The sequence below is a fragment of the Onychostoma macrolepis genome, chromosome 03 (assembly GCF_012432095.1).
Source record: "Onychostoma macrolepis isolate SWU-2019 chromosome 03, ASM1243209v1, whole genome shotgun sequence".
Classification (NCBI taxonomy): Eukaryota; Metazoa; Chordata; class Actinopteri; order Cypriniformes; family Cyprinidae; genus Onychostoma; species Onychostoma macrolepis.
In genome coordinates, this window is record NC_081157.1 from 53,736,774 (window position 1) to 53,761,321 (window position 24,548).

The following is a 24,548-nucleotide window of genomic DNA, read 5'->3' on the forward strand; positions in this document are numbered from 1 at the left end:
TATTTTATTTATTTTATTTTATTTCTTCTTCTTTTTTTCTTTTTTTTTTTTTGAAAATACAACTAAATCAGATAACAGATTATTCTTTTTGACAAACTACATTTCAAATGTGTGATCTTAAAATGATTTATTCTTATTTTCTAAGGTCCAATAGACGAACCTTCTTAACCGAACAAAGAAAACATATTTTACATTCATTCATCATATTTTATTCAATATTTTTGCACGAGTGACTTCATGTTCTTTTTAAGGGCTTGTCTAATACTTTAGATGCACAGAATGTGGATTTTTCACCATCCAACATGAAATTAAAGAGGTGTATCAGCCGAGCTTGTTTCACCTGTTTATTACTATTTCTTAGGTTATTATTTTTACTCACATAGATATAGAACAGATATAGAATAAACCTTATCGACCATGCTTTTCCCCTACAGACCCAACAAGGTCTATGGGGGCACGGTGGTAAATTCCTAGAGACCTATAGTTACCCAGAAAATTTTCATAATTTAAGAAAATCATATCGCATACAGAATACAGAAAACCTCCTCTCGATCTCCTGTGACTGTCATTTTACTAAGTCAGATGATCAGGATTATGGATGACGTTGTTCACATTTTGTTTGCTGGACTGTATATGTCATTACAATGACTGTAGGTGAGGCCTTGTCTCTCTAAGAGCAGCCAGCATTCAGTGTTTATAGAAATAAATGAAATTAAGAAAATTATTACAACTATAGATGCTGAAAGAGGTCATTAACCTGTTTAACCTGTTTAAAATGTGAAAAATATCACTTAAGACTAGTTTGACAAACAAGGGTACGATCATAAAACAAGCCTGGATCCAATTTGAAGCATTCTAACAACAAGTACAACCATTGCAGAAAATGTATCCAATCAATCAAACTTTATTACAGACTCAAGGTCCAGATTTAAAAAAGACAGTAGACCGCCTATACAACCCATAGCATCTATCACAGACATAAAGAGTTACAAAATACAGCAATACCGGTGTCTCCACAACTTTGACTGATACCGTGTAGTACTAACCCCTATATATGATAAACCCACAATAATCTCATTTTTAGAAGCATTAAGCCGACAGATAAAACTATACATAAGATTTCATAACAGTGTTTTAAAAGTGATTACTCTCGCACTCACAAACATTTCACTTGCACTATGACATCTAGGCCTCCGTAGTAAGATTCTCCTTGCGTCATTATAAGCTACTTGCGGCTTCTGTAAACTAGATGCTCTGTAGTTACACCGCAAATGAGTATAAAGTGTTGTACAGTATGCTTTGAAAAGCGACACCTTTACCTCATCTGAACAAAAACTAAACTTACGTAAAGTATATTCGCCATATACATCATACGGCGTAGCCTTTCAATAGCCTCATCATCTGTCACGCGTTCAGTGATAAAATGTCCAAGGTATTTTACTTTCGCACACACAGTGAGACTCTTGTTAGACAACTTAAAAACTGGAAAATTTATATTATAGCACCGCAGTAAGATAAAACTCTGGACGTGTGATTAATCAACTTATCAGATGTTCGTCGTATTATTACAAGTCCCTGCTTACCTAGTTTATGATGAAACTAGAAAATATAGACGTGAGCTAACAGGTGTTAAAAAGACCGTGTCAAACAGTCCACCGCGTCATCTTTTAATAAAATATTCCAACGAATGTCGCGAAGGCAAGTTATGTAACAGTGTTCATTAAAACGTTGAAATGAATATAAGCGTACAAATATTCGTAATGACAATAAGTACGATATACCCTAAAAACACAACAGACTGATCCCTGCTATGTACGTCTAAAATTCTGAGATATCTTGACATTATCCGTGCTACCGCGCTAGTTGTGAGATATAAACCGCAAAGTTTTTTCATAGCGTTACACTTTGAAACCAGAATGTTTCCATGACTTTGTTTGCCCTTTCTGTTTAACCCTCTGGGGTCTAAGGGTGTTTTGGGGGCCTGGAGAAGTTTTGACATGCCCTGACATTTGTGCTTTTTTCAGTTGCTTATAAACATATAAATGCCTAAAGTCGTATATCACTGTAAACAGCACAAACTGGGCTACAATAATTTGTTAGCAGCATTTATGTACATTATTTTGTTTTTGAGAAAGAAACGTTTATGCGTGGCTAGTGAAAAACTAAAATTTTGAAGTCACTGAAATAAGGCCATAAAACACATTCAGAACATTTGTTCACAAGACTTTTGAGAACTGGATCTTGTAGCCTAGAATATTTGCTTCAAAATGATCTGAAAATAATCTAACTCACTCATTCAGAGAAAACAATATATTGATTTAAATTTTCTAAGTCACTTTTTGAGTGGAAAGGGTCTATGCGAGAGGGCGTGACTCACACCTGAGAAGACAAAGGCCCGCATAATGAGCTCCATAATGAGCCATTGAGTCAGGTGTGTGACTGAGAGAGAAGAGTTACAAGAAAGAATGTGAGGAAAAAAGAAATGTGTATACGTATGATTATCACATAAAATAACTTGAGATTCACTTGTGAGTGCAGTTAAACAGTTTATTAGGAACAAACAAACAAATAAACAACAGAAGAGTCAAGACATGGTGGGTGCAATATCCAAAATATCCAAAACAGTGGCAGGAAACTGGAACCCAGGAAAACAGGGGAGAGCAGAAACTGCATGAGAAAACAAGACAGACGTGAGCAACACAATGAACGGACAAAGACAAAGCAAACATGGTGACAATACATACACTACCAGTTAAATTATTTAAACAGTAAGATTTGTGTAGAACAGTAACAGTAAGAAGTGTCTTCAGCTCACCAAGCCTGCATTTATTTGATCCAAATACAGCAAAAACAGTACATTATATTTATTATAATATATAGGCCTACATATTTGTACTATTCAAAATAAATAAAGCATAGAACATATAACTATCCTCACGTCGTGCAACATTTAAATGCAATGAAAGGTTGTCTATCATATTTCAAAATGTTGCACTCGATTTTACACATTTTATTCTGGAGTTATAGTTTGGGACAAGTTCACCAGTAAATGCGTTAAACGTTGTCACAACAACACATTATCGAATGCCAATAAGAAACATTACTTACTTGGTATAAAATATCTCCTCCTCCGCCGGCTCCAGCTGCGCTCGCGTTCGGTTTGTGAAGTAAACAAAAGCTTTTTCCTCTCAGCGCGTCTTCTGGGGGTAAATACAACTCTTTTTTTCCTCTCAGCGCGTTTCTGAGGTATATACAAGGCTTTTTCCTCACAGCGTGTTCTTCCAAAACTGAAAAGTATCTGCGATGAACGCGTTGCTGCTTTGTTAACGGTGGTGTGGGCGTTTACATGCCGCGTGGCTCGCGTGGAGGTTTGTAATAACAATAGCGCGAGCAGTGCGTGGGCGTGACCTAATTAGAGATAATGAGACCAGACGGAAAAACTGGACATGTCCTTGGTTTCATACGGATTACTTTATCACAGAATATTTGTTTTCGGTAAGACTTACTTCATTTAACAGTAGACATGTCAAGCTTTCTATAGATATATGTCTCATGTCTCTGTGTGAAGTATTTGCTGAGTTACAGTTCATTTTAGTGACGTGTTTCAAAAAGCAGTTTGCGGAGACGGAGAAGACGGAGAGCGCACCCTGTTTGTTTTCTTTATTCTTCAAAAGCACAAAGTTTATTTTTTATTATGAGTGTATACAAATAAAAGTAGACCCCTTACAGATTCGAATGGTGTATTGCTCTTATCTGTACGATCAAAAATGGCAGAGTAATTCAAGCTTATTTTGGCCTTATCAGGAAAATCTGCCTCAAAACGCATATATGCGTTTGTCGACCCCAGAGGGTTAAAGGCCAACAAACAGTATTTCGAACATTACACTGCCTTCATGGAAGAAACTATCAAGAAAGGTGATGCCGAGCCAGCTCCCCATTTTCGGAGGGAGAGATTGTGTGGTATATCCCACATCACGGGGTGTACAACCCCAAGAAGCCAGGCAAATTAAGAGTCGTGTTTGATTGCTCAGCAAAGTTCCGTGGGATTTCTTTAAACGACACTCTGTTGACAGGCCCCGACCTAATTAACTCTTTATTAGGAGTCCTTTGTCGCTTTAGAAGGGAAGCAGTTGCTGTGATCTGTGACATTGAAAAGATGTTCCACCAGTTCAGTGTCTCACCCGAAGTTCGCAACTACCTAAGGTTCCTCTGGTGGGAGGGTGGACTGTTAGAAACAGAACCTCAGGAGTATAGAATGACAGTCCACCTTTTTGGTGCTGCGTCCTCCCCTGGATGTGCCAATTTTGGTCTTAAGTATCTGGCACAGCAACACAAGGTTGACCACTCGACAGCTTCTGTATTTGTGGAGAAGAACTTCTATGTGGACGATGGGTTAACCAGTGTTCCAACAATCAAAGAGGCTAAGGAACTAATTGTCGAAGCACAGGAACTGTGCAAAAGTGCAGGTCTACGTCTGCACAAGTTCAACTCAAATCAAATGGAAGTCCTCTCCTGTGTGGCCCCCTCAGAAAGGGCAGTAACCACTGATCCTCTCAACCTTAATCCAGACGCAACACCAGAAGGACACATACTTGGCATTCAGTGGTCATCAGGAAACGACACATTCAGCTTCAACATTGACGCAAAGGACCACCTCCCAACTCGCCGTGGTCTGTTGTCAGTCGTTGCATCTCTGTATGACCCACTTGGATTTGTAGCTCCCTTCACTCTGAGTGGCAAGTGCGTCCTACAGGAGTTATGTTGTAGAGGTATTGGATGGGATGACCCTATTCCTGAGAACTTGCGTTCACGGTGGGAGGAGTGGAAGAATGGTCTACAGAGGTTAAAGGAAGTTGCCATACCCAGATGTTACCATCCTCAAAATTTTGGTAAAATTGTTAGTGTGGAACTGCACCATTTCTCAGATACCAGTAACGCAGGATATGGTTCATGTTCCTATCTCAGATACAAAAACGACAAGGACGAGATTCACTGCAGTCTTGTAATGGCCAAAGCGAGGGTTGCACCTACGAAGATCACAAGCATCCCAAGATTGGAACTCTCAGCCGCAGTCACCGCAGCCAGAATGAGTGTTATGCTGAAGGCGGAACTCGAGATGAAAATTGAACAAGAACTCTTCTGGACAGACTCACAAGTAGTGCTGGCTTACATCAACAATGAGGCACGAAGGTTCCATGTGTTCGTGGCAAACCGTGTTCAATTGATAAGAGAGATTACAGACCCAAATCAATGGAACTACGTAGATACAGCGCAAAACCCAGCTGACCATGCCTCTAGAGGTCTTCATGCAGCAGACATCTCTTCGACTCGATGGCTATCAGGGCCCAAGTTTCTATGGGAACAGGAAGTGCTCCCTACACCTAAGCCTTCAACCGAGCTGCTCACAGGTGATCCAGAAGTCAAACCGATTCAAGTGTTTGCAACTCAAGTCAGTGACTGGAATGACATTCTAAGTCACCTGAGCCGGTTTTCCTCCTGGACAATGCTTGTTAAAGTGGTTGCAAGAATCAAAAGACTAGGGTCTAAGCTAAAATATCAAAGTGAAACTGTGACTGTCGAGGAACGTAGGAGGGCTGCTGAGGTGGTGATTCAGATCGTCCAGCAGCAAGCCTTCCTCAAGAAACAAAGGCACTGCAAAGGAGCCCTCATGAGAACATTATTCCAAGTTCAAGTCCTCTTCTTTGTCTCGACCCCATTCGGGATGGGAGACTTCTTCGCGTTGGCGGAAGACTTAAGGGATCAACCCTCAGTCAAGAATTAAAGCATCCCATCAGCCACATCACCAAGCTTATCCTGTCACACTACCATGCCCAAATTAGCCACCAGGGTCGGAGCCAGACCTTAATGGAACTCAGGGCAAATGGTTTTTGGGCCATTGGTGGAAGTAAACTTGTCGCCAAGTTAATACATAGATGTGTGACATGCCAGAAGCTCAGACGACCTGTAGAGGAGCAAAGAATGTCTGAACTCCCCAGAGACCGCTGTGAAGTCTCAGCTCCCTTCATGTTCTGCGGAATGGACTGCTTTGGCCCATTTGTCACTAAGCGAGGTCGCAGAGAGTGCAAGAGATATGGACTCATCTTCACATGCCTGTCTTCTCGAGCAGTCCATCTTGAAATGCTTGAAGACATGTCCACGGACGCCTTCATTAACGCTTTAAGGTGCTTTATTAGCCTTAGAGGAGCTGTTTGCCAACTCCGCTGTGATCAGGGCACAAACTTTGTGGGTGCGAAGAATGAGTTCAAGGAATCCCTCAAGCAATGTGATACAGAGGCACTGGAAGCCTTTCTGGCGGATAAACAGTGCGAGTTCATTCTTCATCCTTCAGCGAGTCATGCAGGCGGTGTGTGGGAGCGGCAAATTCGGACCATCCGCAACGTGCTGAATGTTACGATCGCACAGTGTTCAGGTAGACTAGACGATGCCTCCCTTAGGACGCTGTTCTATGAAGCTATGGCCATCGTCAACAGTCGCCCATTAAACGTCGATGGAATCAACGATCCAATGGCACCAGAGCCCCTGACTCCAAATCACCTTATCCTGATGAAAGCTAAGGTTGCCTTACCACCTCCTGGAAAGTTCGTAAAGGAAGATGTGTACGCCGCAAAAAGATGGCGCAGAGTACAATATTTAACCGAACAGTTCTGGAGCCGGTGGAAAAAGGAATACCTTCTGAATATGTCCATTAGGCAAAAGTGGCATGTACCCCGGCGCAACTTGAAAGTGAACGACATAGTCATCATAAAGGAAGATACACTCCCAAGGACCCAGTGGCAACTAGGACGAGTTGTTGAAACTACAGAAGGGTCAGATGGCTTAGTTCGTCGGGTAAAGGTACAAGTAGGGGAGCGGAAACTAACACAACAGAACCATCGATCTAAGCCATCAATCATTGAACGGCCGATCCAAAAGCTGGTGCTCCTCCTTGAAAACGAATAGTGGTCTGTCAATTTTAAGTATACTTACATCAGACATAGTCTAAAGGTTTTATTTAAGGTGACCTTATTTTTTTTGTTCGTAACCTTATACACCTATAGCTCTATACTTAGTCAGTTATTATAGTCTAGAAATCATGTATGAGTAAATGTTTTGTTTTCCCTGTTGAGAACATTTATCATAACATGATTGGTGGGAGTGTAAGTGGCCACTGGAGGCCACTAGAGCTAATGCACTCTCTGTCAGGTCATACATGTGACTGTGTTTCAGGCTGTTTACCCTGGAATCTGTATAGCTGATTATCAGTTTGCTCTCGTCTGATTTCGCGCATCTCATAAGCTCAGAGACATAATGTAAGTTAATTCAGATTGTGGAATCTTGGTGCTGTTCTCTCTGCAGTATTAATTTAGTTCTGTAATTCCGTTTTTCCTGATGTTTTTGTGAAGTTGTTTTCTCTTATGTCCTCACTTTTATGTGCTGTTTTAGTTCAGAAACCTTCAAGCTAGCGGCTAACACAGAAAAGCAGCAATTTTAAGTTTACACCCTTGGTGAGCGGAGCGAGGTGTGTATTATTTGGCTCCATGTATACTGACTGAAAGGCTTTAAGGATGTTAAATGTTTATATTGACTGTTACTGGAAATATGTGTTGTTATTGTTAGACAACTTTATAGGTCATTTGATTTGCATTGCATATACACAAGTGCATGAGAATTTACTTTAAAAGAAGTGATGCTTTATTTGTAAATCTGTGTCATGCTAAAAGCTATTTAATAAGCATATTTGTGTGTTTACTTCTAGTTTTCACGGTGCTCATGCTGAATAGAATTGAATAAAAGGATTGCACCCGTTAGAAACTCTCTGCCATTTTTAAGGAGCCAAGGGCTGTAACAATGCTTATTTGAAGTGCATTAAAAATATATTGAATTGCATTTTAATATATTTCTAAAAAGTATACTAGAAGTACTTTTGTACTAAATATATGCTTAGTTATACTTCTAAAAAATATGCTAAACACAGGCATATTTTTAATGTATTTTAAAAAAGTGTACTAGAAATACGTTGGTAATAAATATATGCTTAATTACACTTTTAAGGAATATGCTAAACACAAGCACACTATTACTATATTTCTAAAAAGTGTAGTAGAAATACTATGTTAATAAATATATTCTTAGTTACACTTTTAAGGAATATACTAAACACAAGCATACTTTTAGTGACGTTTTAGTGTATTTACAGAAAACATAGGCTATGCTACCCTTACTTAAAGTATATTTTATGTGTACTTTGTGTAAGAACATAAAATGCTTACACTTTTAGTAGGTTTTTAATGTACTTTATATTGCAATAGGCCTACACATGGTTATATTTTAAATTTTTATGTATTTATAATTTTAATATTTGGAAAAGTACAATATTTTGAAAAACATTTTTAACATTTACAATGTACAAACCTTTGTCAAATATTATTAACCATTGCAATATTTAAAATATGTTGTTTAATATGGGTTATGCTACTTTGGTTGATTAGGCTGTTGTTCAGTATGATACATTAATTGTAATAAGCTAGGTGTTTATAAATTTGTTCAAGCTTGATGCCTTTATTTTCTAATATACATTTCTGAAATTCCCACAAGGATTTCAACATCATATTTGAGAAAAAAAAAACGGAAAAAAACAACAATGTTTATTTGTGTTTAAATTCAAACAACACAGACTAAACCCTGATTGGTTCCAGAGCCATTGAACGGCTCTGATTGGTTCGTATGATAATGAGCTCGCAGCAGAGGGCTTCGTAAATCAAATATGATGTGCGTGCAAACATCCGTTGAATGTGAATATAAGTCTAAATTTAAACAGTATTATATAGAGCGATCGTGTCTCTTTAGGGCGCTTGGAGGAAACCTCGCAATTCATATGGATTACTTTGGCGATGTTTTTTTGCGATTAACTTTTTGAAACGTGAACATCTTTGATGAATCTTTTCATCGGAGGGACATACATCTCTCAGATTTCATTAAAATATCTCCGCTTTTCTTTCGAAGATGAACGAAAGTCTTAGATGGTTTGTTTGGAGCATCTTAAGGGTGAGTGATGGCAGAATTCAAATTGTTTTGGGGGAATTATGAAATTAATTAGAAAATATGTAAGGGATAATCAACGGCTAGCTGTGCATTAAGCGATTTGAATGCAGGACGTGGAGTCGAAGAACCGCCCGACGCGCAGCGGAGTGCATTCAGATCGTTTAATGCACAGCTCGCCGTTGATTATCCCGTTTATGCCATGGTCATTTGCCAGCATTCACATATTAAAGATGTTAATAATATTTGTGCTGCAATATTTGACCGGAACATAAAAATTACGGTTATTTTTGTCTGTATTACTATTCAACTGTAATTGTATGTTACTATGGTTACCAATGTTTATATGAAGCGCATTAATATAGAACATGATTAAACTGACCTGGAACTAACTGCAGTTCAACTAATTTAATCAACACCTGCCAGCCAATCAGAATCCAGTATTCAGACAGACCATGGCATAAAGCGGTATGTTCTTATTGTTACCAGCTTCTGCGAGCGTGTATGGCGTCTGGCTTCAGAACCTCACTGTGACTTCGGGTAAGATTTGTATTTAATTAACGTTATTTGTCTGTACCAGTCATGTTTTTGACACATGCATTGGCAGAAAAAAATAAAATAAAATTAGTTAACATTAACATTCTTTTATTTGCAACATGAAGTATATTTATTTCTGATTTCCTGAACAATTTGGCTTCATTGTAATGAGGTTAATGATCTTTGAAAAACCATGACTATGAACATACAATTACTTTGTCTTGAGCTGATCAGCAAACTGTGGTAGTGTTGGTTGATTGGTGTCTATATTTGTTCAAGCTTGACAACCTTATGACTTTATTTTCTAATATATATATATTTCTCATTACAGATAAGAACAAAGATTAAATTGTAAGAAGGGTTGCTTATAAAAGCATACAGTACATCTGAAACTGCTGAGACTGGTGATATATTTCCGACCAGGTACATTGTTCTGTCATTCTTAAATAGAAAACAAATCATCAATCATCATTTGCCTTTTTTGTGTGTGTGCGTGGAAGAAATATTAACATTTGTTGTTTTATTAGATCAGCTGCTATAGAAGACAAACTGAAATCTGAGTGCAGAGACAAGCAAAGGAATAGTAAGTATATTTTAATATCGTATCTCCTCTGTTATAGAGATTTTTGAATCAGGCCTAATAGAGGGGGATTCGGTCAATCTTGGAAGAAAAATGTTAGCAATGTGTCCATTCCAGGTGGCTAATTTGTGCTCCTTTTCAGTCATTCATGTAAAAATCTGTTATCTAAATTTGTTTCTGTTTTTTTTTTCTAAAGCTGCAAGACACTACTGACTAGGCTGTGCCCAGGTCTCTGGAACCTGCGACGACGCTCAGCTCCATCGGCCCTTAGTCTGCGGCTTCGGATCCACCAGCTCTGTCTCCATCGGTCGGCCCCCAGATGTCGGCAGCCACACCTTCTACATCTTGGCTCCTCCCTCCCTCGACTCCGCCGTGTGTTGTCAGCACTGCTCTGGGTCTGTACCAACACACCTCCATCCCTCAAATGGATAAGATGGCTCTTCCATAGCATTTCAGTCTTTTTTTCATTTATGTTTTTTGTGTAATGTTTTAAAATGTACTTGAGTATGTTTGTAGTAATACAAAAACACTATAAACGTACTTGTATTTCAAGTGAATTTTTAATACATTTAATAGTATGTTTTTTTTCACCAAAGTATATATGCTGCTGTACTTTTTTTAATGTACTTCATGAATATTTGTAATGTACACAATATATAATACATTAAAGTTTTCTAAATATCAAAGTGTACGTGTGTATATATTGAAAAATATAATACTGATAAATATAATATACTAGTAGTGTAATGCTAATGCATTTCTAATAAATTTAAATACAATTGAAATGTACTTGAAGCACATTAAAACGATGCTTCAAATATACCTTACCTGTAGTTCATGAAGTATTAAAAGTACATTTTAAATGTATTTTTAAAAATACACTTAAATTGCACTAAATATACTTAAAGTGGTTCCAATTTAACACAATTTCAATATATTAAATATATTACAAATATATTAAAATTGAACTTAAGCATATCTTGAAATACACTTAATATACTTAAAGTTGTTTCAAAATAATACATTTAATATGCAATTAGTACAGTATAATATAAATATATTAAGTGTGTCTGAAAAAGCACAATTTAAATATATTTCTTTTTCACCTGGGCATGCTCTACTGAAAGATAATACTGTTATTATCACAATATGACATGAAACATCAATAATAACACAAACACTAATGACACTCATCTTCATCAACCACTACAGGTTACAGCAGTCCATATGAATCTAAATATAGTCTGCTTTTATGATAACTATACATTCATTTCAATAATCAACTTAGATCAAAGAAGACAACGATCATAAACCTTTTAAAATAAAGCGGCACGAGGAATATTTATTGTTTCCATTGTCAAACTTTACTCATATTTATCTATATTAACATAGATTTAAAATGTGTCACGTGGCTCATTATAGGCTCAGCGTAAAGTATTTAGCAGTTTCTGTTCCAGTATATTTTAACAATGTAAAGTAACAAATCTGATCTGTCAAAGATGTCAGAAGAGTAGAAATAAAATCACAGCAGAAACACTTGAGATAGATTCTTCAGTGAAGCTCCTCCCACAAGAATCACATCATCAGTGAAGCTCCGCCCACAAGAATCACATCATCAGTGAAGCTCCGCCCACAAGAATCACATCATCAGTGAAGCTCCGCCCACAAGAATCACATCATCAGTGAAGCTCCGCCCACAGTAATTCAGCAATAAATGCTGGAATATTCCCATCAGTTTACAAGTGAAGACGAGCATCAGAGCATCAGGAAGAGCTGAGTTTATTAAAGAGGACAGAGAGAAGATGAGAGATCCAGAACCCTGCAGAATCAAACACACTGAAGATACTGAACAACAAACAGGTTGCTGTTTATTCTTCTCTCTTTATTAATAGTGCTGATGGTTATAACGCTTCAAGCAGATGTAGATTTGCTGTAATAGGAAAGAATCTTTAGAGCTCTGCAATAATACAGCTGAAGCATCAAATAATAAGGTTTCTGTAAACTGGGTGCTTTTTTTCAACAAAATTATTTGTTAGATAACTGTGTAGTTGATCAAACATGTTTAATAGTTCTCTCTATAGAAACATGGGATTTGTGCCTATAATGTTTAAAAATTATAATTTGGAGATAAATGTACCTCATTCATTGATCAATGAAAAAGTTTCAGAGATGTACAGTCGTGGCCAAAAGTTTTGAGAATGACACAAATATTAGTTTTCACAAAGTTTGCTGCTAAACTGCTTTTAGATATTTGTTTCAGTTGTTTCTGTGATGTACTGAAATATAATTACAAGCACTTCATACGTTTCAAAGGCTTTTATCGACAATTACATGACATTTATACAAAGAGTCAGTATTTGCAGTGTTGGCCGTTCTTTTTCAGGACCTCTGCAATTCGACTGGGCATGCTCTCAATCAACTTCTGGGCCAAATCCTGACTGATAGCAACCCATTCTTTCATAATCACTTCTTGGAGTTTGTCAGAATTAGTGGGTTTTTGTTTGTCCACCCGCCTCTTGAGGATTGACCACAAATTCTCAATGGAATTAAGATCTGGGGAGTTTCAGGCCATGGACCCAAAATTTCAACGTTCTGGTCCCCGAGCCACTTAGTTATCACTTTTGCCTTATGGCACGGTGCTCCATCGTGCTGTAAAATGCATTGTTCTTCACCAAACTGTTGTTGGATTGTTGGAAGAAGTTGCTGTTGGAGGGTGTTTTGGTACCATTCTTTATTCATGGCTGTGTTTTGGGCAGAATTGTGAGTGAGCCCACTCCCTTGGATGAGAAGCAACCCCACACATGAATGGTCTCAGGATGCTTTACTGTTGGCATGACACAGGACTGATGGTAGCGCTCACCTTTTCTTCTCCTGACAAGCCTTTTTCCAGATGCCCCAAACAATCGGAAAGGGCTTCATCGGAGAATATGACTTTGCCCCAGTCCTCAGCAGTCCATTCACGATACTTTCTGCAGAAGATCAATCTGTCCCTGATGTTTTCCTGGAGAAGTGGCTTCTTTGCTGCCCTTCTTGACACCAGGCCATCATCCAAAATTCCTCACCTCACTGTGCACGCAGATGCACTCACACCTGCCTGCTGCCATTCCTGAGCAAGCTCTGCACTGCAGGTGCCTCGATCCCGCAGCTGAATCAACTTTAGAAGACAAAAGTTTTGAGAATGACACAAAAACATTCTCCAAGAGCAACTTCTCCCAACCATCCAAGAACAGTTTAATGATGAACAATGCCTTTTCCAACATGAAGGAGCACCTTGCCATAAGGCAAAAGTGATAACTAAGTGGCTCGGGGACCAGAAAGTTGAAATTTTGGGTCCATGGCCTGGAAACTCCCCAGATCTTAATTCCATTGAGAACTTGTGGTCAATCCTCAAGAGGCGGGTGGACAAACAAAAACCCACTAATTCTGACAAACTCCAAGAAGTGATTATGAAAGAATGGGTTGCTATCAGTCAGGATTTGGCCCAGAAGTTGATTGAGAGCATGCCCAGTCGAATTGCAGAGGTCCTGAAAAAGAACGGCCAACACTGCAAATACTGACTCTTTGTATAAATGTCATGTAATTGTCGATAAAAGCCTTTGAAACGTATGAAGTGCTTGTAATTATATTTCAGTACATCACAGAAACAACTGAAACAAATATATAAAAGCAGTTTAGCAGCAAACTTTGTGAAAACTAATATTTGTGTCATTCTCAAAACTTTTGGCCACGACTGTATATATAAAATGTGCTAGATGTATTTATAAAACTGTGTCAAAATGATTAAAATGTTGTGTAGCAATCGTCTACTTTCTGCTGTTACATCAGTGTTCACATTTATGTCTTTACACATTTCTTGTTTTTATGAGTTAATGAAAATAAACCATTTTCACTATTATTTCAGAAATCATTGAAGAAAATGAGGAGAATGAAGAACTGAGTGAAGTTGAGAGAAAAAAATCACCTCAGAACTGGAAAAAGAAAGAGATCGACAAGCAAACATCATCTTGAGCTTCACATGAGAGTTCATACTGGAGAGAAACCTTACAAGTGTTCACTCTGTGACAAGAGATTCAGTAGCTTACGAGCCCTGAAAACACATGAGAGGATCCACACTGGAGAGAAACCGTACACATGTGATCAGTGCGGGAAGAGTTTCTCACAAAAAGGAAACCTTACATTACACATGAGAGTTCATTCTGGAGAGAAACCATTCACTTGTGATCAATGCGGGAAGAGTTTCTCACGATCATCAACCCTTAAGGAACACATGAACATCCACACTAGAGAGAAACTGTACACATGTGATCAATGCGGCAAAACATTTTTGTGGGCTTCAGCCCTGAAGAAACACCTGAGAGTTCATACAAAGGAGAAGCCACATTCATGTCATTTGTGTGGAAAGAGCTTTTCACGTCTACAACATTTAAAAGTACATCAGAAAATACACACTGGTGTGAGAGATTACATGTGCTTTGAGTGTGAGAAGACTTTTACTACAGCGAGCCATTTAAAACAGCATGAGATGATTCACACTGGAGAGAAACCTTACAAGTGTTCACACTGTGACAAGAGATTCAGTCGGTCATCAAATCTGAAAACACATGAGAGGATTCACACTGGAGAGAAACCGTATCACTGCACTGCATGTGGGAAGAGTTTCAGTGATTCATCTGCTCTACGCAGTCATACAAAAAACATTCACAGTAAGTAGATCATCTTCAGGTCTTTCAGGTCCTGATGCTGCGTCCTCTTCAAATGTGACACAATAATGCATCAAGCTATAAAATATCATCTGCATGAATCTGTCATAAAAAGCGACATGACAAAGAAACATTATCTAAAGTTTTCAAAGTGAATAAAGATTTTTCATCTTTTTACAAACTGTTCTTGTTCAGAAGACTTTTAATAGAGACTGAGATTTATTGAGCAAGGCACCGAAGCCCCAACTGCTCCCCAAGTGTGTGTTCATGGTGTGTGTGTGTTCAGTAGTCACTGCTGTGTGTTCAGCAGATCCTTTACCAAAAAAGGGAAAGAAAGAAACACAGAAATGTTTAAACTTCATTACAAGCCAAACAATTGTGAAAGTAATTTACTGAAACTCTGGAATGTTCCGTAATAAAAGGCAAAAAATAAATAAAAAGAGCTACCATGTTAATCTTACTGCATGCACCCAAGTGTGAAAAGTGGCAAGTTTTCTTCATTTTCTTTTTTTAATTTTTGAGTAGACATTCAGAAACAGGACCAATTCAACAGATTGAAAGTGATAATGTCTGTCAGTTTTGCTGGAATCCATCTTTTTGTTGTCTTGGATGACAATTATAAATGACAATTATAATCATGACAACACTGGGCGAAACTGTTGAAGTGTCTCGAGTCAGATATGATTGTGTAATTCTTACCTGTAAGAAGGCGTGATGGTGTTCTTCCTGTATTTATCTTCTGTGCAACCTTGTCTCATGGCATAAACGTACCTGGGGCACTTTTTAGCGAGACTGTTTTTAGGTACCTTGCTGCACGTTTCGCCGCAGTTTCAAAGAGAAATGTCCACTGAGTGGCACTAAAACACGGGTTCAATACGTAAACCCTGGCACGGTTTTATTACGTTGCTTCAGGTATGTATTGCGGTTGTTCAGAATTCAAATATCTGGGAACCGTCGCTAAAAATTAATGCTCTATCGTGTTGGAAATATGCCCTACACCAAACCCAACCCTAAACCTACCCGAAAGTGTTGACAGTAATTGTGTAAAAATTACGCTTTATTAATCGAAACTCTGTAAATTTGTGTGAAAGGAATAAAAGGCGTCTGAGTTTTACTGCCTCTAGTGTTCATTTCTTTTGGAAACTGCAGTGATACGTACTTATTGGTACGTATTTCGCATCTCGCTAAAAAGCTCCCCCAGCTATATTTATGCCACGAGACCAGGTAGCTTCTGTGGATTGTGCACTCCAGATTCTGAGAAATCCAGAGTATTTTGCTTCATTATTTTCATTCTCATGTTGTCACCATGTCTTATTATAAATGCTGTCGACCTAATCAACATTTTACGTCAAATCAATGACTTGTTTTAGATTTTAAAAATGTATGCTGTGCTGCAAACATGCAGTTCATATTTAATATTTTAAATGTTTTAGTTTTCAAATTCAGACGGAATAATGTAATATATAAAATAATGTATATATATGTATATACATATATAAACTAAACAAATACATTGGGGCACAGTGGTAAAGGGAAACGTTAACATATTACTACAACAACAATATTTATTTATAAAGCACATTTAAACGCAATGTAAACTGATCCAAAGTGCTGTACATTGTACAAACAAATCTACTGATAACAACTACACACATACAAAGGCTAAATAATAAAAATAAGATTTAAGTCTAGACTTAAAAATGTCCAGAGACGGAGCAGATCTCACATGATAAGGGAGACCATGTCAAAGCTTGGGGCCAACCACAGAAAAAGCCTGATCACCCTTTGATTTGTACCGACACCGTGGTACAGTTAGAAGCAAGCGAGTCGAAGATCTAAGTTCCCTAGAAGGACAATATGGCACAAGAAGTTCAGAGATATAACTTGGTGCACAACCAGACAATGCCTTATAATCAAACAGAAGAATTTTGAAATCAACCCTGAATTTAACTGGAAGCCAATGAAGGGATGATGAAACAGGGGAAATGTGATTCCTCTTTAGACCCAGTCAACAGTCTTGCCGTAGCATTTTGAACAGCTTGCAATCGTGACAATGAAAATTGAGAAAGACCAGAATAAAGAGAGTTACAATAATCCAATCGAGATGTGCATGAATCACAACTTCCATATCCTTCCTTGAAAGAAGATGCTTCAACTTTGCAATAGATCTCAAATGGGAAAAACTTGCTCTAAAAACAGCACTAATTTGTTTATCAAAAATAAGAGAAGAGTCAAAAATCACTCCAAGGTTTTTGATTTGTTTGCATACATTAGTTGAAAGTGGACCTAACTGAGCTTCCAAAGCAGGAGACTAGTGTGCAGGACAACCTAATATTAAAACCTCAGTTTTATCTTCATGCTTCATGCTTAACTGCAGGAAATTATTAGACATCCATGTCTTAATATCACGTACACATTTCAATAACACATCAAATGAAACAGCAGTATCAAGCCTTACTGGTAGGTAAAACTGAGAATCATCCGGGTAACAATGATATGAAATACTGTATTTTTGAAAAATGTGGGCCAAGGGAAGCATATAAAGGGAAAACAGTAAAGGTCCCAAAATGGATCCTTGGGGCACTCCACACAAGACAGGTGCAGAGGATGAGAAAAAATTCTTAAACTTACAGAAAAAGTCCTGTTCTCGAGATATGAGGCAAACCACTTTAATGCAGTTCCTCGAATACCTACCATACATTCAAGTCGATCAAGAAGAATGCTGTGGTCAATGGTATCAAATGCCGTGCTCAAGTCCAACAATACCAACACAACACAAGCACCGGAATCTAGAGAAAGCAGCATGTCATTTGTAACTCTCAATAGAGCTGACTCAGTACTGTGTAATGATCTAAAACCAGACTGAAACTTATCTAAAACACTAAAAGAATCCAAAAAAGACTGAAGTTATAAAAACTCTAAGTTGCATTTTATCAGCAAGCTTTTGGAGAAAGTAGAAATTGGCCGATAGTTACAGCACATTGCTGGATCAAGCTGAGGTTTTTTCAGTAGAGGTTGCACAACTGCATGTTTATAACTGACCGGAACAACACCTTTGGCTAAAGAGCTGTTCACTAACCCCGGGTTTCACAGACAAGGCTGAGCTGTTTCAACTGAAAGAAACATGCACTGACTGATCTTAAAATATATCAGTGTCTTTGTTTTGTCTCAAGATGCACACCTAGATTTACCTAGATTTTGCATGTTTTACTCTTATTTGATAATTAGACAGACTTAACTTTAAGAGATCAAAGGAAACGTAGCTTATCTTTTTTCCACTTTCGCTCTGCTTTCCGACACTCTTGTCCAAGATTGTGGGTGGTTTCATTTAACCGTGGCTGGCCAGCACCCTTTACCCTTTTATGCTTAAGAGGAGCAACAGTGTCCAAAGATGTAGAACAAGCTTTATAAAATCCGTCAATCAAACTTCCAGTATCAGTTTCGTTAAGGATGTCATTGGTAACATGTAAAGAATAATGTTCAGAAAACAAATTTGCAGTGTTAGAATTAATAACTCTAAACTGAAATAACGTCACCTACAGCTCAACCTGGCAAAGACTGAGCTTCTTGTCTTCCCTGCCACTCCGACTCTACAGAATGACTTCATGATTCAGTTAGGTTCATCAACAATTACCCCATCAACTTCGGTCAGAAATCTTGGTGTAATCTTTGATGACCAGCTGACCTTCAAAGAGCACATTGCAAAGACTGCTCGATCTTGCAGGTTTGCACTACACAACATCAGAAAGATCAGGCCCTTTCTAACAGAGCATGCTGCACAACTTCTTGTCCAGGCCCTTGTCATTTCTAGGCTGGACTATTGCAATGCTCTTCTGGCTGGACTTCCATCAAACACAATCAAATCTCTACAAATGATTCAGAATGCAGCGGCACGACTGGTCTTCAACGAGCCCAAAAGAGCCCATGTTACACCTCTCTTTATCTCCTTGCACTGGCTACCAGTCGCAGCTCGCATCAAGTTCAAGACAGGCTCAGCACCCGCCTACTTCCACTCACTATTACAAATCTACACTGCCCTCCATAAGTTTGGAAACACCCCAGAAAAGCATATATATCACATTGAACAGCCTTCATTCCTTAGAACTATTACAGACTGACGTGTTTCCAGAGAAAGCTGCTTGCACCTGGCCATGTTGTCAAGAAACACATGGAAAGTTTCTATAAAATGGGCCTATATTTCTATAAAAAGTCATTTGATTGGCAAGAGCTATTTGTAAACTATCTGACCTAAATTGTGTTCTAATTGATTCATTGTATTATAACTTAATTGGCAATCAATTGTTGAAGCTATTAAGCTTTTAATTTTGCTGACCCAAAAATCTTTTAAAAACCTGGGCCAAGTTTAAACCAGTAACCAGGCATCACAGCTGGCAAAGGGGCACGTCTGACGATATACGTATATATTGCCATTATTATGTAATCAAAATTAAAATTATTATTGCTGGTCTTCAATGATAATGTCAAGTTACTTTAATGTATTTGCACCAAAAAATGATAAGGATTTATGCTGATATCATCTAAAATCACACTTTGCCAGGAGTGTTTCCAAACTTTCGGAGGGCAATGTATGTAAAGCACCATTGAAAATGCTTGTATTGTGGTTACAAAGATAAACTTTACTGTGAAGCAGTCAATATTCAAAACATTTTCAAATACACGGGAAAAAAAGGAATACAAAGACAGGGCTGTCATTAATAACAATTGCTATAGACTTATAGTCAACAGTCAAGTGAAATGTTCCAGTGTTGACACCATTTTCCTACAGGAGAACACATTATTTAAAAAGACAGTTCCCCCAAAAATGTGAATTCTGTCATCAGTTACTCACCCTCACCCTGTATCTACAATTGACATGGGTCTGCAAAAATATGCTCTTGTACAGTATTTGAAAATATGGAACAAAGATTCATGCATTCATGCCTGACATTTCAGTGTGAAACTAGGAGAACTATACAGTCTGAATTAAGAGCAGGGCTCCAAGTGTTTGTGTGCTTTTAGTATCTCTTGCCATGTGCAAGTTTAAGGAAACTACTTTTTTTTTTTTTTTCATGTTCAGTCCATGTAGAGATTTGAAAAAAGCTCAAATTGTATATGGATTTTCTGAGTTCTTCATACATGAGTCTTGAAAACGTAGCCTTTGGTTCCCTTCATCTGAACCTTTCACAGCTTTCTTCACAGGAAGACTGGAAATGACAAGAAACAAAATGAATGAAACTGAAGTACAGAGTAACATGCAGAACAGGTTGAGATTGAATTATCACCTGCTATTACAAATACAGGTACTTTCCAGTTCAAACATTGTTTATAAAATGCTGAACTTACATTTCAAGTGGTCTCCAACTGCATCTGTTATATGACCTTGTCAACAATGTTTTATGATATACTTAAAGGATAGTTCACCCAAAAATGAAAATTCAGTCATTAATTACTCACCATCATGTCGTTCCAAACCCGTAAGACCTTTGTTCATCGATTTTCATTTTTGGGTGAATTAACCCTTTGATTATTTTCAACTAAACAGCAACACAACAAAATGCTATATACACAGTTTCATTACGTGTTCTTTCATTTGTATGAATTTCAGCGTATAGGTGCCATGTCCAATGGATGTTTTATGTTTAAAATAAAACGAAGAGAATGTGTATCTCAGCCACAACAGGGGAGGACATGAGAACTTCTTGAATGACAGCAATCTGGAATCACCAATAACAATAAACAAATAAGAAATTATAAAAAATACATGGTCAATTCAGAAAACCACTCCAAACATTGATTAAATCTTTCGGACACAAACAACTTCAATAACAAAGTCAACCTGAATAAACAACTTGGTTACTATTTTTTTGTCAATATTGAACATCCCTAATGGTAAATAAAAACTGTTAATACAAACCCATGATAAGAATGCAGGCGGTGCTTGGGATGTACAGTACAGCAGCAATTACAACCTGTCATTAGAAAAGAAAACAACAGAAACACCATGAATGTCATGAACTGCTGTAAAACAAATAAAAGCACATCTTGAGAGTCCATTCATAAAGACAGTCACTTGCTCAGTTTCTAAATGAATGAATCGTTGAATGAATCGTTTGAGTCAATGATCCATCAATTCATTCATTCATAAAGACAGTCATGCCACCTACTGGTGGTTTAGTGTCATATTTATTTATCCTGAACAAGCCAAGACCAGCACAAACACACAATCAGAACAATATCCTGGAAGTATCATTATAGAAAAAAATCACTAAAACATATTGAGATAAAAAAAAAAAAAAATTCTTTCAAAATCACACTGTGGCCTCTCAGCAGAATTAAAAGAACACAAAAAAACAACAACAATTGGGTAAAACCTAGTGGTGTGAAGGATAGTGGCAAATATAAATATTTAAAACGACAATTAATCAATATTTTGAGGCTACACTATATATGATCCTTAAATATAGTATTTGAATGTGTCCTCAAATGATTTTTGTTTTAAATATGCCTGATTTTTATTTATTTATTGCTATAAAAACCCTTTTTGTCTTTGACTCATATACTAATTGACACATTTAAGCATCTACATCTGTATATCATAAAAAAAAAACTGATGCTATTTACCAAATTTGTATTTGTAATTCTGACATTATTCTGCTTCTTTATTAAAATAACAACAGATGTCTAGGAAGAAAAAAAAAACATTTGAAAGTATAAAGTCAGAAAAAAAGCACGTTTGTAACAAAAACCCCTCAGTCTGTTGACAATGAAACGAGCTTTAAATGAGCATTTTCAGGAGATCTGAAGACATCAGCATAATAAATGAGGTGAAAACAGGAACTATTGACATGAAATAATATTGATGAGTCTCAGACGATCAACACTCATTCAACAAGACATTCAGGATCATCAGCACATCATCTCACTTTATTCTGAGTGTTTCTGTTAGAAACTGATTATAAGAGTCAGGACAGAAGAGAAAAGCATCAGAGCATCAGGAAGAGCTGAGTTTATTAAAGAGGACAGAGAGAAGATGAGAGATCCAGAACCCTGCAGAATCAAACACACTGAAGATACTGAACAACAAACAGGTTGCTGTTTATTCTTCTCTCTTTATTAATAGTGCTGATGGTTATAACGCTTCAAGCAGATGTAGATTTGCTGTAATAGGAAAGAATCTTTAGAGCTCTGCAATAATACAGCTGAAGCATCAAATAATAAGAGCTGTTGCACATGAGACACTTCAAACAGCGCTGATGTAGAAAACCAGAAGTAATGCTAACTACAGGATCACATGCTGCTGCGGCAGAAATAGACACGTGTTATTACCGCATTCAGTTCAGGGTTTGTACAACCTTTTGAGAGAGAAATTCAAGCACTTTTCAGTGACAACACAACTATTTACAGCACTTTAAACTCCAAAAATTATTCAATTTAAATTTTTGTGGTAAAGAAAGAATTATTAAAAAAAAAACAAAAAAAAAAAAGTCAAATAACCACTATAACCAGTAGATGGCAGCAGAGGAGCGCTTATTGGTTTATTAGTCATTTATTTTTACTTTCTGCTTTATATTTTGAAATTATAATTCACTATTATAAAATATAAAATCATTAACAAATAAAATGTCAAATATTTTGCACTTTGTTTGTGATTTAAGAAAAGTCACAAAATGCCTTGAAACACAAACTTTTCTTTAATTTGGACTGAATCACAGATCGAGAGCGTTTCTTAATTTGTACTTTTGTGATCGAGACCTTTGTTCTGTGTTCGGTAATCTCTCTCTACTTGACCATCTCTGCCACATACTGTATGTATAAAACTAAATTGAATTTTTTTTTTTTTATATTTTAATGAAGTGGCTGTTGTGTTGATGCTCACCCGTCTTTAGCAGTGAACCTGTGTGTCTTTGATAAGGCTGTTATTTCCGCTGGATTCTGGGAGACGAAGCTGATCAATAGTTAAACATTTTAGTGTTCTGTGTTTTGTAAAAGCTAAAAGTTAAAACTCTATGAATACTATATATACACACACATTTAAGAAAATAAAGAAATTAAATAAAAATGACAAATGCATGCAACAACATTTCAAAACTAAACATTTAAATGAAAACAAAAACGAAGCTAAAAACAATTCAAAATATTAAAACAACAAAAGGTGTGAGTATAATAATGCTTCTAACATAACACTAAGCCAAACACCAAAAAACAACTACATATGTTTATGTACAGCCACACACATATACATATATACATATAAAAATAAATTATATATATATATATATATATATATATATATATATATATATATCATTTCCATGTAGTATGAAGTACCAAAATAACTCAAATCAAATCAAACTAAAACTTCATAAACAACCTACAGACATAATAAATAAATATAAAACTAATAAAATGATAACATAACTACAACTGTACCTAAAACAGACAACAAATACAAATCAAACTACATTAGTTTATCAGTAATCTCAAAAAATAACACTGAGTCAAACACACATTTTAAAAGCAACAACAATAAATTACTTGCTCATAGTAAGAATTGGTTATAAAAACTGAAACAGAAGTGAAACAAGTAGTAGGAAAGAGGATAAATAAAAAGCGATACTTATCCCTTGCCGGTGTCCCTGTCCGGTGGAGTCTCACGGTAGAGTCGATGGTCTTCACACGAGGAGGGCTTCACACCCCTGCTAAAAAAAAAAACAATAGAAACCATCACAGAAATTCCAATGGTTTCCATTAAAATACCATTATAAACCATTAGCTTTTTCCAGTAAAACCATTACAAAATTCCTTTTTGTAGTGTGTTTTGGGCATTTTTCCATAGGATTTAACATCCCACCAATAGAATCCATCACATACCAGTAGACACCATTATAGCTTCCATTAAAACCAATACAACTCCCATTATAACCATTACATTTTCTATTGTGTTTTGGGCAGGGTTCTATTGTTTTTTTTTCAGCAGGGACGACGGCTGCCGCAGTATAATAACCTTATTTATACCCGTCTAACAAATCACTATTTGAATTCAGCTGAACACATTTTCTTGTTTATCACACCAAATGGCCAAAGAAGCGCAGACACTGACAAGATACGCGATACAGTACGAGACCAAACGCCAGTAATCTCTCTCTACTTGACCATCTCTGCCATATATATATACACAACTAAACTGAACAATCTTTTTTTTTTAGATTTGCAAAGACACTGATGGAAGATACACCACAATAAATCTTCTTAATATAGTAGTGCTTTCGTGCTTTTCTGAAGAGTTATAAACGCCTGTCCCGATGTGGAAACACCCAGTAATTGAGAAACACCCTCTTTTTGTTCTGAAAACACTTCAGTTCATTCCAAGAAGACAACAAGACAGACTTAATCCAGCGTTATCTTCACTTCCTGCTGAATCTGATCTTTTATTATTATTATTATTATTATTATTGTCAGTATCGTGTCCTCGATTCTCTGAGAGTTGAGAAATAAAAGCGGACGCCAGTTTAAAGTAGTTTTATGACCAACTTTTTTCCAGCTTTGATGTAGAGGCTAATTTCTAGGAGAAAGTAGTATTGTAGCAGTAATGAAGTATTGTCTTCTCAGCAAAGCTCTGTTGTTGTAGATCATTAAATCGTGATGTTGTCTCAGAAGTCTGTCTGAAGTCTCTTTCGGAGGAACCGTGAACA

General features: G+C 37.0%; 1 protein-coding gene and 2 long non-coding RNA genes across 3 annotated transcripts in view; 2 read left to right on the forward strand and 1 right to left on the reverse strand.

The window, feature by feature from the left end:
- The window catches only part of LOC131535838 (zinc finger protein 658B-like), a 175,230-nt gene extending 160,363 nt beyond the window's left edge, over window positions 1–14,867 (forward strand). The window contains exon 6 of the mRNA XM_058768343.1: window positions 14,166–14,867. Within this exon, the coding sequence (XP_058624326.1) occupies window positions 14,166–14,867 (702 nt within the window). The remainder of the gene's footprint in view (window positions 1–14,165) is intronic.
- LOC131536602 (uncharacterized) lies at window positions 9,434–10,760 on the forward strand. Its single transcript, XR_009270018.1, has 4 exons — window positions 9,434–9,579; window positions 9,908–9,999; window positions 10,104–10,159; window positions 10,353–10,760. It is a non-coding gene; the product is annotated as an uncharacterized LOC131536602 (long non-coding RNA).
- Window positions 14,868–19,114: 4,247 nt separating the features above from the next.
- On the reverse strand, window positions 19,115–23,617 carry LOC131536603 (uncharacterized). The gene is made up of 3 exons (XR_009270019.1): window positions 22,733–23,617; window positions 20,771–20,825; window positions 19,115–20,570 (listed from the first exon to the last, which is right to left on the reverse strand). It is a non-coding gene; the product is annotated as an uncharacterized LOC131536603 (long non-coding RNA).
- Window positions 23,618–24,548: the final 931 nt, after the last annotated feature.